Source organism: Chelonoidis abingdonii, chromosome 5 (assembly GCF_003597395.2).
Source record: "Chelonoidis abingdonii isolate Lonesome George chromosome 5, CheloAbing_2.0, whole genome shotgun sequence".
In the NCBI taxonomy this organism is placed as follows: domain Eukaryota; kingdom Metazoa; phylum Chordata; order Testudines; family Testudinidae; genus Chelonoidis; species Chelonoidis abingdonii.
Genome location: NC_133773.1, coordinates 53,403,662 through 53,420,208, shown reverse-complemented (window position 1 = coordinate 53,420,208; position 16,547 = coordinate 53,403,662). Strand labels below are relative to the sequence as shown.

General features: G+C 40.6%; 1 protein-coding gene across 9 annotated transcripts in view; it reads left to right on the top strand.

Annotated features, from left to right (window-relative positions):
- Positions 1-16,547, top strand: part of ELF2 (E74 like ETS transcription factor 2) — a 72,496-nt gene that overhangs the window by 29,158 nt on the left and 26,791 nt on the right. For 8 of the 9 annotated variants that reach the window (XM_032804414.2, XM_032804415.2, XM_032804410.2 and 5 more), the window contains one exon: positions 13,912-14,025. In XM_032804414.2, coding sequence (XP_032660305.1) covers positions 13,912-14,025 — 114 coding nt within the window. Of the gene's footprint in view, positions 1-7,114; positions 7,198-13,911; positions 14,026-16,547 lie in introns of those variants that run through there. The other variant, XM_032804421.2, reaches the window with a different exon arrangement.

Sequence of the window (16,547 nt, the reverse complement as noted above, 5' to 3'; positions counted from 1 at the left end):
CGGGGGCGGCTACAGCGCTGAAGCCATGGAGGACAAATCAGGAAGTGATCACCTTGGGTAGCAACCTGGCTGGCCTGGGGCTAGGCAGCAGGTCGGCGGGCACCTGTCCCTGCAGAGGGGAGCCTCCGCCTCCGGGGAAGTTGTGTTGAGGCGGGCAGCGGAGTTTTGTGGAGGTTGTGCTGCTGGGGAGAGAACCAGGAAGTGTGTGGGATTGTCCGTTCTCCTCCCTCCCTGCCGTCCCTCCTCCCTCCCTCCTCCCGCCGCTGCCGCCACGCTGTCTGAGCAGAGAGGCCATGGGCAGCCGCTTCCCCGCGCAAACACTCGTCCTCTCCCTGCATTGGTCGGGGTGGCGGCAGAGTTGCCCCGTTCTCTGGACTGGCGGGCTTCGTGCGGCCCGGGCATGCAGTACCCTGAGCCCGTTGTTGCCGTGCCCTTTAAATTCCCCTCTCGCAGGGGCTGGGATTTGTGGTGCTGACGGGCTCGAGAGCTGCAGGGAGATTGCCCAGCCCACGTGTGCGGCGTGGGGGGCAGTGCACGGGGGTGATAAAGGAAAGTCAATCTCCCCCTCCCCCACAAAACCCCATAGCGGAAGCGCCGAGCACCCTCAGGCGCACGAGTGCGGGGGGAGTGAGAGCCCAGTTCACCAATCAACTACCGGGGACGTTCGGAATCAGAACGCTGAGGTCTTTGGAGGCGGGGCTCGGCCTGGCCGGACCAATGCGAGCTGGGTAGGAGGGTGAGTGGCAGCTCCCCATGGCGCTGACAATGCGCGCATGGAATTGGAGGGAAGAGGATTGTAAACACGGAAGTGGGGGGTGGGGTGATGGGTGCCGCGCTTTGGGGATGGTTGAGTGCTGGGGGAGTGCGGTTGGGACAGGACCTGCGCCGCTGTCTGGAAGGCGTCTCCCTGCCTGGCCGCCGGGGGGAGTTCAGTGGGACCCCGGCCAGAGAAGCGGGCAGTCTCCTCGTGGGGTGGGAGTGCTTTCTGCCTGCTCTTCCCCCGCTTGGAGCTGTAGCGGGCTCGGCCCAGGTGTGGGTGCATGTACCCATGCTTCAGGCACTGACTCTGCAGCAGCAGCCCCGCTACTCCTCCAGCGCGCGTGGGACTCCTGCCTCCCACCGCGGCCCGGAAGGGAAGGCTCGATCTTCCCGACACGCCCCTCAGCGGGGTTTTTGTGCGGCAGGGGCTACGGTTGTCTGCAGCAGACTGAATTTAATAGAAAACATTGGGCATGGTGTACTACACAAACATACAAAACACGCTTCTACAGGGACATTAACAGAGAAACCTGCAAACTGAAGTCTCTCAGTTGGGCTGGACTATGACAGAGAAAGATGTCTCCTTAACATCCCTGGGATTAAAATATCATGAGTTTTTGCAATCCCACCTGCAGTAATGGAATAAGGGGATCACATCTATTTCAACTAAAGGATGTTGTACAGCAAATCAAAATTCTCCCAGCATTACTGCCTTGCTGCCATTCCTATCCTGCTTCCCACTTTTTATGGAGGATGGTGTTGGGTACTCCCTTGGATACAAATCTTGAGTCCAAGGGGGCCCCCTCCTGGCCCAGAACCCTGTATTCTGACCTTTGTTCACCCCCAACTGTATAGAAGGCATAGATTCTTATGGCTCCTGAGAGAGAGGAGAAAAAAAAGAGACTGGGAATGTAATGAAGCAACATCTTAAGAATTCCTCCCAATGGTCTGATGTAGCTCAACAATGATGCTTCCAGTCAACTAAAGCATATCCCATGGAATTCCATTTGGTCATCACACAATGAAGCCACCATGCTGTATATTCAGTGAGCTGCGGGGAATAGAGAAAAAAATGGTTGATCCTGCATGGGTTGACAGAGAACGCGAGTGAAATTATTACTTTTTGTTTCCAAATAATTATAAATACAGCAGTGTTATAGTTTTTCAAAATAATGGGTTCTCAACCTGTGTGAATATGTGTGTCACAAACAGGTGTAATAGGATTGTGACATTGCCCTCCAATAAATGAGGATGGGGTCCCAGGCAGATGGGTTGGAGAACCTGGGAAGCAATGGGAAGGCAGTGGCCTTGTATATAGAAAGAGTCCCAGAATGGAAAAAAATTGAGAACTGCTGTCTCAAGGAGTTATCTTTACAACCAGCTGCAGAATGCTAATGTGCTTTTAATTAGAAATCTCTATAAAAATAAATTGTATTTGCATGTCCATAGAGGTACAATATTAACACTTTTCTTCTTCATTCTCATAACCGCTCCTTATCTAAACCCTGGTGTATAGACAGAATTTGCTTTTAGAGTATTGAGACTGGAGACTTCACACGTGTCTGGAATGCTGTTAAATGTATACAAAGTCAGGCATAAATCCACATAATGTGCCCTGTTTTTTTTATTAAACTGTAAATTGTACAAATTTTAACTTTAAAATTAAATCATTTTTACAGTGTTGCATGCCTTCTGGAACATATTTCATGAATGACAACAAAATTATACCATACAAAAATATTCTGGAAGTGTATTTAGAAATGTTTGAAAACAAAGATTAATCCATGTTCATTAGCATTTTAAGAACAAACTAAAGTTGTGATACAGTATAAACATTTTTCTGCTGAGTTCATCATCAGGTATAGAATCATAGAAGTGTTGGGCTGGATAGGACCTCGAGAAGTCATCAAGTCCAGTTCCTTGCACTGTGGCTGGACCAAGTAAATCTAGACCAGAGGTAGGCAACCTGTGGCACGCATGCCGAAGGCGGCACTCAAGCTGATTTTCAGTGGCACTCACGCTGCCCAGGTCCTGGCCACCGGTCCAGGGGACTCTGCATTTAATTTAATTTTAAATGAAGCGTCTTAAACATTTTAAAAGCCTCATTTACTTTACATACAACAATAGTTTAGTTATATATTATAGACTTACAGAAAGAGACCTTCTAAAAACGTTAAAATGTATTACTGGCACATGAAACCTTAAATTACAGTGAATAAGTGAAGACTCGGCACACCACTTCTGAAAGGTTGCAGATCCCTGATCTAGACCATCACTTTTCAGGTGTTTGTCCGACCTGTTTTTCAAAACTCCCGTCAATGGGGATTCCACAGCCTCCCTTCAAAACTTATTCTAAAGCTTAACTGCCCTTGCAGTTGCAAAGATTTTCCCAATATCTGACCTAATTTTCTGTTACTGCAGATTAAGCCCATTGCTTTTTGTCTTATCTTCAGTGGACCTAGTGAACAATTTATCACAATTGTCTTTATAGCAGCCCTTAATGTATTTGAAGATAGTTCTCAGGTTCCCCCTCAGTCTTTTCTCAAGACTAAACATGCCCAGTTTTTTAACCTTTCCTCATAGGTCAAGTTGTCAACTTTTTATCGTTTTTGTTGCTCTTCTCTGGACTCTCCAGTTTATATGCATTTTTCCTAAAGTATGGCGCCTAGAATTGGGCACAGTACTCCAGCTGAGGCCTCACCAATGCTGGGTAGAGGTGGACAGTTACCTCCTGTATATTACATATGACAGTCCTCTTAATACAGCCCAGAATATTAGCCTTTTTTGTAGCCACATCACATTCCTGACTCAAACTCAGTTTGTGATCCACTGTAAACCCCAGATCTTTTTCAGCAGTACGACTACCTGGCCAGTTATTCCCCATTTTGTAGTTGTGAAGTTGATGTTTCCTTCATCACTGAATTTCATCTTGTTGATTTCAGACCAGTTCTTCAATTTGTCAAGGTCATTTTGAATTCTGATCCTGTCCTGCAAAGTGCTTGCCACCTCTCCAAGTTTGGTGTCATCTGCAAATTTTATACACACATTCTCCACTCCATTATCCACGTCATTAATGAAAATATTGAATAATGCCAGGCCTAGGACTGACCCCTGTCGGACCCCACTAGATACGCCCTCCCAGTTTGACAGCAAACGATTGATAGCTACTTTTTGAGTACGGTCTTTCAACAAGTTGTATATCCACCTTCTAGTAATTTCATCTACATCACTTTTCCCTAGTTTGCTTATGAGAATGTCATATGGGACTGTATCAAAAGTTTAACTAAAATCAAGACGTATAACATCTTCTGCTTCCGCCCCATCCACTACTAGGCCATTAACCTTGTCAGAGAAGGCAATTAGGTTGGTTTGGCATGCTCTCTCTTCATTGTCCTTCCTTTACAACTTAAGGATACAGTTCTGCTGCCCTTATTTATATGAGTAGTTACACTGAAGGTTTCATAGAGGCATAGTATTTAATACTGAAGGCAGTCAATGGAGGATGGATTGCAGGATGGAGTCCTAAATAGGAAGTCTCTGGAGTTTTGTATTTGAATTGCACACTACCATGTAGTTCAATCAGATTCTGACCAGTTGAACATTAATTTGAATTTTTTTAGATGTTATTTAATAATTACTACTATTTACTTTGGGAAGCAACAACAATGGATGCATTTAATATGTAAATGTTCTGTCATCTATCAGTGTACTAAAGGAATATTAAAATGTTTTTGGTGAAAACAGGGATCTTCTATTGTACACAGAACTCCCCGTCTCTCCTGCCCCCAGCACACACTTCGGACTATTTAAGATGAGCTTGTTTATTTCATTTAACTTCTTAAAATTCAGATTTTTAAAAGAGAAATATTTGTGCTTGGATTTATAATAAATAAATAAAGCACCATCAGTCAAAACTAATAGACACCCTAATAGGAGTTAAAAGAAAAAGAAGAAAATGCAGGGAAAAATGCAGCTCCCCTGCCAACAGAACTTGCCCCTTCAAACCAAAATATTCTATATAAAATTACCCAAATTTGGTTACATTTGTATGGTTATCACAGTTTTCACTAGTGAAAAAAAGTGTATGAAAATAGGAACAACTGAAGTCTAAATCATCTTAAGAATGCCAAGAGAATACAAAAAATAGTAGGGATAGGATTGCCTGATCAACACTGGTGGTATATTTAAATTTAATGTTGTTAATGATGTTAGATCATTTAGAAAAATGCAATTTGAAGATTAAATCCTTGTTGCCTTAGGCAAGTAGAGTAGGCCGAATGACTTAAGTGGGACTTATGAAGGTGAATAGGGTGAGTTGGATGTGGCCCTAAGACCTTATCTTCGCTAGATAATTGAACTGTTTGTAACTGAATCAGTTTAAGCATAAACAGTGTGTTCATACTAGCCATCCTGAATATAAATTTGGCCTTACATTTACACAAGCACTGACTGTCGTAACAGTTTATTTTTCAGTGCCTGCTGGGTATTCATCCTAGCTGAGCTCCCAGAAGTAGTGCATTCTGACGGGTTTCACAAAGCTACTGGGACAGTAGTGGGAACACTAGCTGAATCCTTTCAGTTTGTGTGCATCCACAGTAGCAGCCAGGTGATTTTGACTGGCTTTATTAAGCCCGCCAAAAAGTCTCTTAAACCAGACCTTGGTAGACTGTCTGGGGTATTTTTGTATGGACATAAAGTTTTCTACAAATGTGCTAGGACCTTTCACTGGTTTATTTTCTTTAGAGTAGAATAGGCCTAGATGTATGCAAGATATTTCCTTACTTAGCAGATGTGGTGGGCGCATCATCTGTCTTTAGCTACCCTTTAACTACTTCATACTCCTATTGTGATGTTGGAAATGCCTATCTGTACAATGCTAGTATGCCTATCACCGCAGTATGTAGACACCATATTTATCTACTTATTTTAATGTATCTACATGATGTCAAATTGGTTTAGAGAAAGCAATCCTCTATCCTAAAGAATTGCACTCTTTAGTGCTTTGGCTTTTCTGTTTAGGAGGTCTTCTAATATGTGTTTCTGAGAGCAAAAATTTCTAGCTAGTCTATGGCTAGTTGAAGCCCTGGGCAAAGACGAGACTTACATTGCACCTCAAAAGTGGCAAGGCTCAAGTTCATCCTGATCTTTGGTGGTATGAATTGATCTTAAAATTAAAAAAAAAAAAATTTGGTCATAAGAGCAAAATATTTCTCTCAGTGCTGGCCTGATAATTTGCTAATATCTGTACAAAAATTAGTGTTTGGAAACATTTATTCTTGTTTCTACTATTTGGTTTTGTTTTTCTGAAGTGATTTCATTATCACTCTGAAGTATTTTTCAGATGATAATCTTAAATAGTTAATTCAGAGTAGGAGGATTCCAAATGTTCTACAAATAAACTGCCCTTTGGATTTCTGAACAAATTTCTATCAAGAACCACCCAATAGTCTAAAATTGCTTTCAGCAAGTGGGCATATTGTGTTCTGAAAGTTCCTGAGTATTAAATGAATACATGTAGAGACAGTTTAGCTATTTAATTAAATTATGATTTAAATACTAACATTTTTCCTCTTTTATGTGAAATATTGAAATAAAATAGTGTTCTTCTGTAGACCTTTATGAAATCATTTAGAATACATTTGCCATTCATGTATTTGTCCAGTTTCAGTGCTTGGAATTATGAATTCTTCACTAAAGTATTGGTCTAGTTGCCACATGGTATTAAATAATAAGGTATTGTAAATCAGCTGTTGCAGTTAAATGTTGACCTTGTAATGTTGATAATGATAGCTATCAAGATAAAAAGACAGGAAGGGATCTGTTGCATAATTTTTTTTTTTTTTTTAAAGTATCCTTAAAAAAACCCCAGGCTTTATTTCTATTTGCTTTTGCTCATTTTGTTACTATATTTTATTTGTAACAGTGCTCTCAGTTTTAAAACTTGATAGGTTGCCAGTGTTCTGCTCTGTAACGCTGAAGCACAGCACTGTCAGACGTAATTACCAAGTTTGGTGTTTTATAACAGCTGTTCAGAGCCTTGTATAATCTGCTGTGCATAATGTTTGTTTAGAAAGATGGAAATGAAATAAGAAGACATTTAGGTAATAGTGAACAGAAAACACTGACGTACGTACTTTTTAATAATTAAAACTCTCCTGATTTCTTTACTCTGTTAACTCTCCTGGTGCCTATAGCAAATCCAACTAGTGATCAGGGTATTAGAAAGAGCCACTCGGCACGTTGTGTTTGGATTGTTCATAACTTTTTTTTAAGAGGAATTAATTTTTTTCTCCACAAAACATTTCAGTAGATGCCATCATTTTATAAACTGTCTAAAAGGTGCCAGAGAATCAAGTTGTTTCATGTATGTTGTAAGATAAAACTTGGTTTAAAGAATGGAATGTGAGCGTCATGTTAGTTTTTAACTGTTCCAAATAGGTAAGTGTCATTTCCTCTGATTCTGTTACCCGCTTTTGCAAAATTTGTCTCCACATGAGTGAATTATTTTGCCTCCTTTGGGAAAGTGGTAATTGATTCATACGCAATTTTTTTTAAGGTATCAGAGTTAGGATTTTATTGAATTGATTAATCAGTACAATTAATATTTATTACATTGAGTTTTTCAGACATGCAAGTGAGTAGTATAGTTATAAAAATATTTCCATTTGCACTGAATGAGTACCTATGCATGTATGTTAAAAAAAAAAATGTAAAGAAGTAATTTTTTTCTAATCAAGTGAAAGGAGATTGTCTTACTATGGCATAGTGCTTATGTATTATAATGATAGGTGTTGAGAGAGAATGGAGGTTTCTAACATAATAAAAGTAGGCTAGCCCAGACAGTCATTCAGTATTGTTGAAAGGCATTTTCTGTGTAGCGCCTTCTGGATTATATTTCACTGTGTGAGTGTTTTGTTTTTGACTGGTTTTGGATTTTACTGGGGGAGCCTTTTTCTTCCTTTCACCTCCTTTACCTGGTAACATGATAAAAAAGGTGGTGGTGGTCATGAGTGCAGTCTAATGACCTGCTTTACTTTATCACTCAGATCTCTTGGTGTCTTCAAGGTCAGCCAACTTAGCTTATTTGTCTCGTCTGTTGTCTTGTCAGCAATGGCAGTTCTGGCAAAGTTAGTCTTCTCCCCAATTAAATCTCCAGGATATCTCTTCTAGTTCCCCTTTCTGTCACAAAGCTTTACCAGATTCCGTTCCTGCCAGACACACGGTACAATTTTGGGAATTTAAAAGAATTTCCGGAATAGAGTTTGACAAAAGTGGTCTAGGTGTAAAAGGGACTGGAGAGATATAAAGGGGCTCTCGAATGATACCAGGCAGGGAAGAATTCCTCCAGCACAGGAACTATGGAACTTCGCCATAAGGCTGCCATCCTGGGACCTCTCACAAGCCTGTGCCAAAAAAGAGACACATTGCTGTTATTGAGACTGATCCTCAGAGCTATCTAAATTATGATAAGGGCTGCTTCAACTCCCCACAAATGCCTGGGAGAGGGAGGACAAAAAGCACCTCTCCTCCCCCTAGGCTGTTCCTCTAAGAGATCAAGCACAACGTACATGTTTGGTGTTAAGAAATGAAAATTACCATATAGGGTGATTTTTTTCCTCCCCGCAGTTGTGTTATATTAACAGTTCTATTAACTTAGCATGTTTGAAAAGCCCTCTTAATGCTCTTTAGGCAGACTAACAGTTTTGAAGCTGTGCTAGATGGCTGTGTGGAAGCCTAGGGGAGAGCATGGCTAGGTAACATGGCTTTAAAGGTGATGGCCTCTGTCTTCATGAATGTTTAAAAGGGCTTTTAGATCACCTTAAGCTAACCTTGATGAAACTAACATGATTGAAAACCACACCCTTTTTGTCCGTCAAGAGGGAGATATTGTAATGTTTGGTCTGATGTTTTTATATGATTACTTAAGTATGTTACAGAATTTTACACATACAATACATGTGCAAAGGTAGATGAGAGGAGTTTAAAAAATAGTGTGCTTAGGGTTGGCAGAATTCCATTTTTATTTTTTATAATTTCAACTCTGTTAATTTTTAAGCATTTTTATCAATTTTAATTTTTGGTTTGGGGAATTTATGTGGGGGGTAATAAGACAATGGGAAAGGTCAGACAGTAATTATTTAATGACAGTAGACATTGGGTTGAATCCAAAACCCATGCCCTGGCTTCAACCGCGGGAGGTGGGACTCAGGCTTCTCCTTCAGTCTCGGGGATGGGAGCAACCCCGCCTGTAGGTCAGCCTCGGTGCCTTCTCATCCAGTGCTTGCTCCGCCCCCAGAGACCAGCATGCATGGGTCACTCCAGTTTGCTTCTGCCCTGGGCCCAGTGAGTCTTAACACCGGCTGTGTGGGTTACGTAGCTCCATTTATCTGGTATAAAGGATCTGTTTCAGTGGGAGCAGGACAAATTACACAGGACAGGGAGAATTGTTGTAAACTTAAACAATATATATGGAATATGGCTACATTTTTAATTTGACCATCAGCTTCAAAACAACAAAACCCACAGAGTGATAATACTGAACTTCAACGTGTTCAGCTACCATTAGGGCTGAAGAACACAGAGGAGGTGATGTGAGTAAGAAACATTAAGCTATTAGCCTTGCGAAATTTAGGAAATACAAAGACAGCTATTTGAATTTTGGTTTTATTCTTGAAGTGGAGATGTACCTCAACTGCTGTGTGTAATTTTTGCACAGGTACTGTCCAGTGAATGTTTGAAAAGCCCTCCAAATTAGAGACATTTAATTACAAAACATGAAATATATAAGGATAAGCGAAAGGCGAAGGAACTGCTTGGTACTAAAACAGTAATGAAATCCGTAACTACTGTGGATAAAAAAATTTTTAAGGTTATCTTTCATTGTAGCGCAGAAAGTTGCTAAAACAAAAAAATCACAAACAATTGCTGAGACTTTGATAATGTCGTGTGCTATTGAAATAACAAAGGAGGTGTTTGGAGAGGAGAAGGCCAAGGTACTGACAAAACTACCGATGTCAAATGACACTGTCAAGCAACGGATCACTTCTGTGGCAGAAGACATAGTCTCACAGTGTATTGATTGGCTGCGTGACAGTGATGTTGCTATACAACTAGATGAATCCACAGACATTTAGAAGATGTCCCATTTACTTACCTATGTTCGGGGTGTGTGTGTGTGTGTGTGTGTGTGTGTGGAATAAGAAAATAAAGGAAGACTTTTTGTTCTGCAAAGAGCTCAAGACAACAACAAAGACAGATGTCATTTTCAAACTCTTAGATGATTTTATGATTTCAGCAGAAATCAGCTGAACTAATTGCATCCAAGTCTGCACTGATGGAGCCACAGCAATGACCAGAATACAGTTTGGTGTTGTGCAAAAAATAAAAGCCGTTGCACCTTGCGTTATTTGGACACACTGCTTTCTACACTGAGAGGTGCTTGCTGCAAAAGATATTGAACCAAGTTTTCACAGTGTTCTGAACACAGCGGTAACACTCATTCATTTTATTAAATCCAAAGCACCAAACTCCAGGTGTTTTGCTGCACTTTGTGAGGAGGTGGGTACAGAGCACCATTGCTTAGCCATCGTACTTCTGTATGCATGACTATCTTCAGGCAGAATGCTTACCCATATATTTAGTCTCAAGGAAGAGTTATTTACTTTCTTAGATAAGAATCCTGAACTTGCCAAAGTGCTGAAAGATGGATGCGTGGCAGGCAAAACTGGGTTACCTTACAGACGTATTCAATTAATAAGATAAATAAAACTGCAAAGCGGGAACATTAATTTTATTGCCCACCGTGAAAGAATTGAGGCATTCAGAAGACAACTACAGCTCTGGAAAGTTTGTCTGTGGAGCACTACTGATATATTTGAGCTCCTACAATCTTTTATTCAGGAACGAAACATTGACTTGATGTAATTAAACCTCGGCTAGCAGCACATCTGCTTGCTCTGCTTAACAAATTTAATGCTTATTTTCCTGGACTCACAATAGAACAAGCCGCTACACACATGGGCTACAGTGAGAACATTGAAGATAAACTTCCATTCCCATGCCATCAAAACTGTTAGAAGAGATCATTGACATTTCGTCAGATAGCTCCCTCAGAACCAGGTTCAGTGACATGCTGCTGAAGACATTTCAGTGTGAATGTTCTGATGAATACATCACTGCTTCTTCTGCAGCACTGAAAAATTTGATCCCCTTTAATACCATCTACTTATGTGACATCATGACATCAATGAAAACAAAGTACCAAACCAGGATGAACAATGACCATGACCTGTGCATGTGCTTGTGAAAGATACTCCTCCACGTCTTGACAGAATTGTTGATCAGCACCCTCAACAAGTTTCAGAGAGTAAATAAAAAAAAATCAGTTTATTTTTGTACCTTTATTGTCCATTTTTTTGGTTAATATTTTATGTGTGTGTTTAACTGTGTAACTATCCACTTAATACAGCTTTTAATTTACTGGATATTCAGAAAAACAGTTGTTGTGGCACAGGTGGGCCGTGGAGTTTTTATAGCATATTTTGTTTGGTTTTTTCTGGGAGGGAAGGGGGAAGGACGGAGAGGGGAGGAGACTCAGAAAGAAGAAGGTTGAGAACCCCTGCTCTTACATACAGCTGGGACTATACTGGCACTCAGACAGCCCCAGTACTGGAGAAGTGCAAAGGTGATTGAAGCTATTTTTTGTGCCTCTGCTCCTGTGAAAGGCCAAGTGCTCCTCACCTGCAGAGCAGAACCCGGTACCACCTGTAAAAAATGACTGACAACTTCAGATGTAAAGTTTATACGGATGTACACAATTTTATTAAATTAGAAGTAGTATAAATTAGTTTACTTAGAACTTAAATCCATCAAAATTGTTTTGTATTCATATAATGCATTTATGTACAGAACAATAGATCTTGAAAAGGTATAGGGTGCTAACTAGCAATACTGCAAACAGTAATTCCTAAGACAAAGCAAACTAAAACAAAATGAAAATTTCACAGCTGACCATGGGGGATAGTGTCAGAATAATTTTGAAATCTTGTTTGGAAACTTTTTAGGGTTTATTTTATCTAACATATAACTAGTATCCTGGGACCAACACTACTACAACATGGCATTGAATATAACTTGGCATTTTTAGTTTCCAGACTGACGTGGAATTGAAATTCTATAATTAGTTGACTGAATAGCATTTCTGCTTATGACTGACTGGTGGAAAGTTTTACCTATTGAGTGAGGGGACTGAGCCGTCAACTTCTGTATAATTGAAGCTTTTACTTAGAGGTTTTTTTTTGCGTATTTGGAGTCAGTGACAGTGCAAAACTGGTCAGTTTTCACTGTTGCTCTTCGCAATGCTGGACATCAATGAAACTGTCAGAATCATGTCAATTTCATTTTGCTGCTGCTTGGGAAAATGTTAGCAGGAGAGGCAGCAGAGACAGAAGGATCCAAAAATAGCTGCCATGGGAAGGTGGGGAGGATATTGGAGAATTCCTTCCTCCTCTTCTTACGGAGGCTAAGGTTGAGGGGGGATGAGTAAATAGTGGAGACTATTCCAACTCACAGCAATCTGGGTACTCTGGAGTGGGCTCTTCTTTCCAGCTGCTATAGTGTAGTGATGGAACATCAAATTTACCAGGCACCTAACTACTCCAAAAAGATAAGCTCATAACTAGAGTCCAGGGTCAGGTCTTTCTTAGAAATGTCAGTAGCCAGCTGAGTGGGGAGCTAGGTTTCTCATCAAAGCACTGCATTGACCCAGGGCCTTGCTGATAATGCCTTCTTATATGAGCTTTCTAGACTGGTATGTTTAGTCCTTTGGCAAGTAGGTGTTTGGTAAATTTCTTAGTCCCTGCCTTTTAATAACATTAACTGGAGACCATGGGAGAAAGAGACCTTACTCTCTCTCTCTCCCTCCCCCCACAAACATACCACATGACTTTGTATATATCTGAACAATTTATTTTTCCTGCACCAGATATAATCATAATTTGGGTATTTTCCCTACTTTTTAGTTGAGCAATGTCAAGTTGTTCACCAGGATGTTCAGTAATCGGATAGGTGTCTTGAAGTTCCAGTAGAGTTACTAGTTGAATCCTCTTTAGTTCACTGACACTGGAGATAGGTGACTCTGCTTACTCTAAAGATAGATTTGCTGAGACATTGGCTGCCTGGCAGGAACGATTTCGCTTTGAGCAGATTTCCATAAATGGAAAGAGTAACAGGAGAGGGACAGGGTACCTTGGTGAGAGTGTCAATGATGTGCAACGGGTGTTTATGGAGTTGCCGATTTTAAGAACTTTATCCCAGGCAGAGGAGTAGAGAATTGGCCTTGAATGTAATGATATTTTAAACTTAAAATTCAGCTTGCTTATTATTAGAACAAATACTGTTGCTGTGCTCATGTTAACACCTGTCCTGTATCAAGTTATAATTTGAAATGTATGCTACAGCTAGATTTAACTTTAAAATTTTTTATTTAATAATTTGGTGTTTGTAAGATTTAAGTTGAAAGTGAAATATTCAGTAGTTCGTTCTTGCTTCCCAGCTCTCACTCGAGCGTAAAGCTGCATAGTAAAAAACTGCTAACCCCTAGCTCTGTGAAGTTATAGCTAAGGTCAGGTAATAGAACATAGAACCAGACAGATCTGTTATGCAAACTAAATTTTTTGTTGTTTACCGTTCTGCCCATATGAACTGAAAACATTACTAGGTGACCCTTGGGCTGTAATGGGACAATGCTTGGCGATGCATCTGAATAGTAACTCCTTCCATAGACAACGGTTCATCTACAACCATCCTTATTAAAAATCAGTTTGTTTTCCTTTAAAATTAAGGCAGAAGTTAAATCTCAAAGGCCTATCTTGTAATCCCTTAGTTACCTACCAGGAACTATATTCTCACTAACTAAAATCCAGTTTAAGAAGTGAGTACATTGGTTTCTAGTTGCCTTTGATCTACCTAAAACATGTTTTATTGTTGTTAGCATGAAGGCCTTGGTGTAATACATCTGTCAGATTTCTTTTGGGTTTCACCTTGTACAACACAATTCAAATGTGTGCTGAATCATGTAAGGAGGTTGTATTTCAGCACCCATGATCCTCTTATAAATAATGTTATATGATTGTGTTTTGTATTATTTTGCAGTGGAAGCATCAGTTCATGGCAGCAATGTGCACTGCACAGATAAAACAATTGAAGCTGCAGAGGCTTTGCTTCATATGGAGTCTCCTACCTGCTTGAGAGATGCCAGGAGTCCTGGTATGTCAACCACAGTTGCATATTGTATAAGATCTTTCTCCCTTCACTAATTTAATATCCAGATTTACAAGGAGCTTGCTTATATTGAGGACTGTAAGACATTAAATACATTTGTTTTCTCATTTCAAAACAATTGTTTGATTTGTCTTAGTTCCCCAGGTTTGTGAGAGGTTTTATGTGGTGTCTCTGTCCTGCAATGAATATACCATATATACTTGTTCATAAGCTGAATATTTTTGGTAAAAAAGTGACGCATCAAAGAGCGAGGGTCGGCTTATAAACGGGTCTACACCAAAATCTGATAATTTTAAACTCTATGGAATCATTGAATTGAATATCTAATACATTGTTGTTTTGTTTACTTAGAGAGTCTGCAGGCATGGAGCCCCTCATGCTTCCCGCAGCTCCCATTGGCTGGGAACGGCGAACCATGGCCACAGGGAGCTGAGGGGCTCCATGCCTGCAGACGCTCCAAGTAAACAAAACATCCCGGCCTGCTACCAGCTTACTGTGACGGGCCAGGAGCCAGAGTTTGCCAACCCCTGAAATATAGGGTCGACTTACGAAAGGGTCATACAGGTTTTGCTATTTTTACCTAACCATCTTGGGGGAGTTGGCTTATAAATGAACGGGCTAATGAATGAATATATACGGAACTCCTAACAATTTTCACCCTTCTGAGGCAGGATCTTGGCATATTAGTTAGTTTTAATGGTAAGATAGCTTTGAAAAGTCTTTGCCTAATGCTTATTTCCCCGCAAAGCAGTAGGCATGGTGGTACTTTTACAAAGTGACAGTGAGTTCTTCCTTCAGATGGAATGTTTCATTTCTAGAAACTTTCTCATCCTAGTGAGCTAAGGGTCAAAAGCAATGAGGTCATTCTAAAACCATTGTAAATAGTGCTTTCGGTTAGACACGGTCCATTCAGTGTCCATGACTCTTTTTAAATAGTTTATCCCTTCAGTCACACAGTGGAGATACATGATGGTTTTTTCACTTTTATAAAGGCTAAAGTATACATAAAACTTTCTTGGGTGTGAAAAATTGCAGACATGAAACTTACACCAGTCTGCTTGGTTTCTAGTTTGTTTTATAAATTGTTCTGAGCATGACCCCTAATTTGCCTGATAAAGAACCAAGTTACCTTCCTAAAAGAGAATTCCAGTTTAATTTTTCCATTTTATTACAAAGGAGACTAAATCATACACAGAAGCCTTGGGTCTAATTTTCAGAAGTGCTGGATATCTAAGACCCCCTGTTGAACTCAGTGGGAACTGTGGGTTCTCAGCACCTCTGAAAAATAGCTGCCCATGTATCTTAGTATAATTACACAACCACAAAGACTACATTAAAAGAACATTAGTAAGGCTGCAAAGTCAAGCACTTAAAAGTTAGGTAATGCCAGAATGTAGGTTGCCTATGCCATTTTAATTTGGACCCCTTGTGTGTACACATTATGATACAGTCTTTAATGACATGACCACATACTATTTTTTTCCACAGGACCCCTGTCTGTGCACAGGATGGACCTACTCTGGAGATAAATCAGGGTTGTATAATGAAGGAGTCTGTTGTCTGTAGGACTCCTGCCTCATTTGTTGAAGAAGCTGGAAGGTGTGTAGCTAGTGAGGCAGAGGATTGTAGGAGATGAAAGTATGATCTCATGGTTAAGGCAGTTGAATGTTACCCTAGATAATTGGAGTCTGTCCCTCCCTGTGTGATGGTAGGCGAATCACTTTAACCAAAAATTTCCCAGGTATTCACTAATTATGTGATCCTTGTTTTCTGGGTGCCTGACTTGTGACCCTTGGGCCTGATGTACAGAAGTACCGAGTGCCCACAGCTGCAACTCGCATATACAGAAGCTATGCTTTGAATATATAAAATGCTATATAATGCTAAGCACTCTGAAAAATCAGGCCCTAGGCATCTCACGTAGGGCACCCAAAATTAGTGGATACTTTTGACCTTAATCTTGCTGTGCCTCAGTTCCCCATCTGTAAAATGTGAATAACTATACTTCCTCATCTCTATAAGATGTTGTGAAAATAAATTTAACGTCTGTGAAGCACTCCGTATAATGATGAGTACCATAGGAAAGCCCACGAAGATCATTCTGTTTTCAGAGTTGGGTTTGAATAATGTAAGTAAGGCGTGGGATCAGTCGTTTAAACAATAAATTGAAACCAAAATATTGAGTAGCTGCTCATTAAACGAGCACCATCCATTTGGTGAACTGAATGAGGCAGTGATCTTGTGGAAAAAATAGCATATGGTCATAATTAAAAACTGTATCATAACCCCTGTGCACATGAAGGCCTAATTAAGATTGTTGTCTCCCTGCTCCCAGGGTCCTGGTCTCAGTCTACTCCCCTCCCTCCTCTTGTTCTGGCTCTTCTTCTTCGAATGCTTGCTCATATCCATTCCAGTTAGGTGTGCGCGCGCCGCGTACACGTTCGTCGGAGAAACTTTTACCCTAGCAACACTCGGTGGGCCGGCAGGTCGCCCCGGAGTGGCGCCGG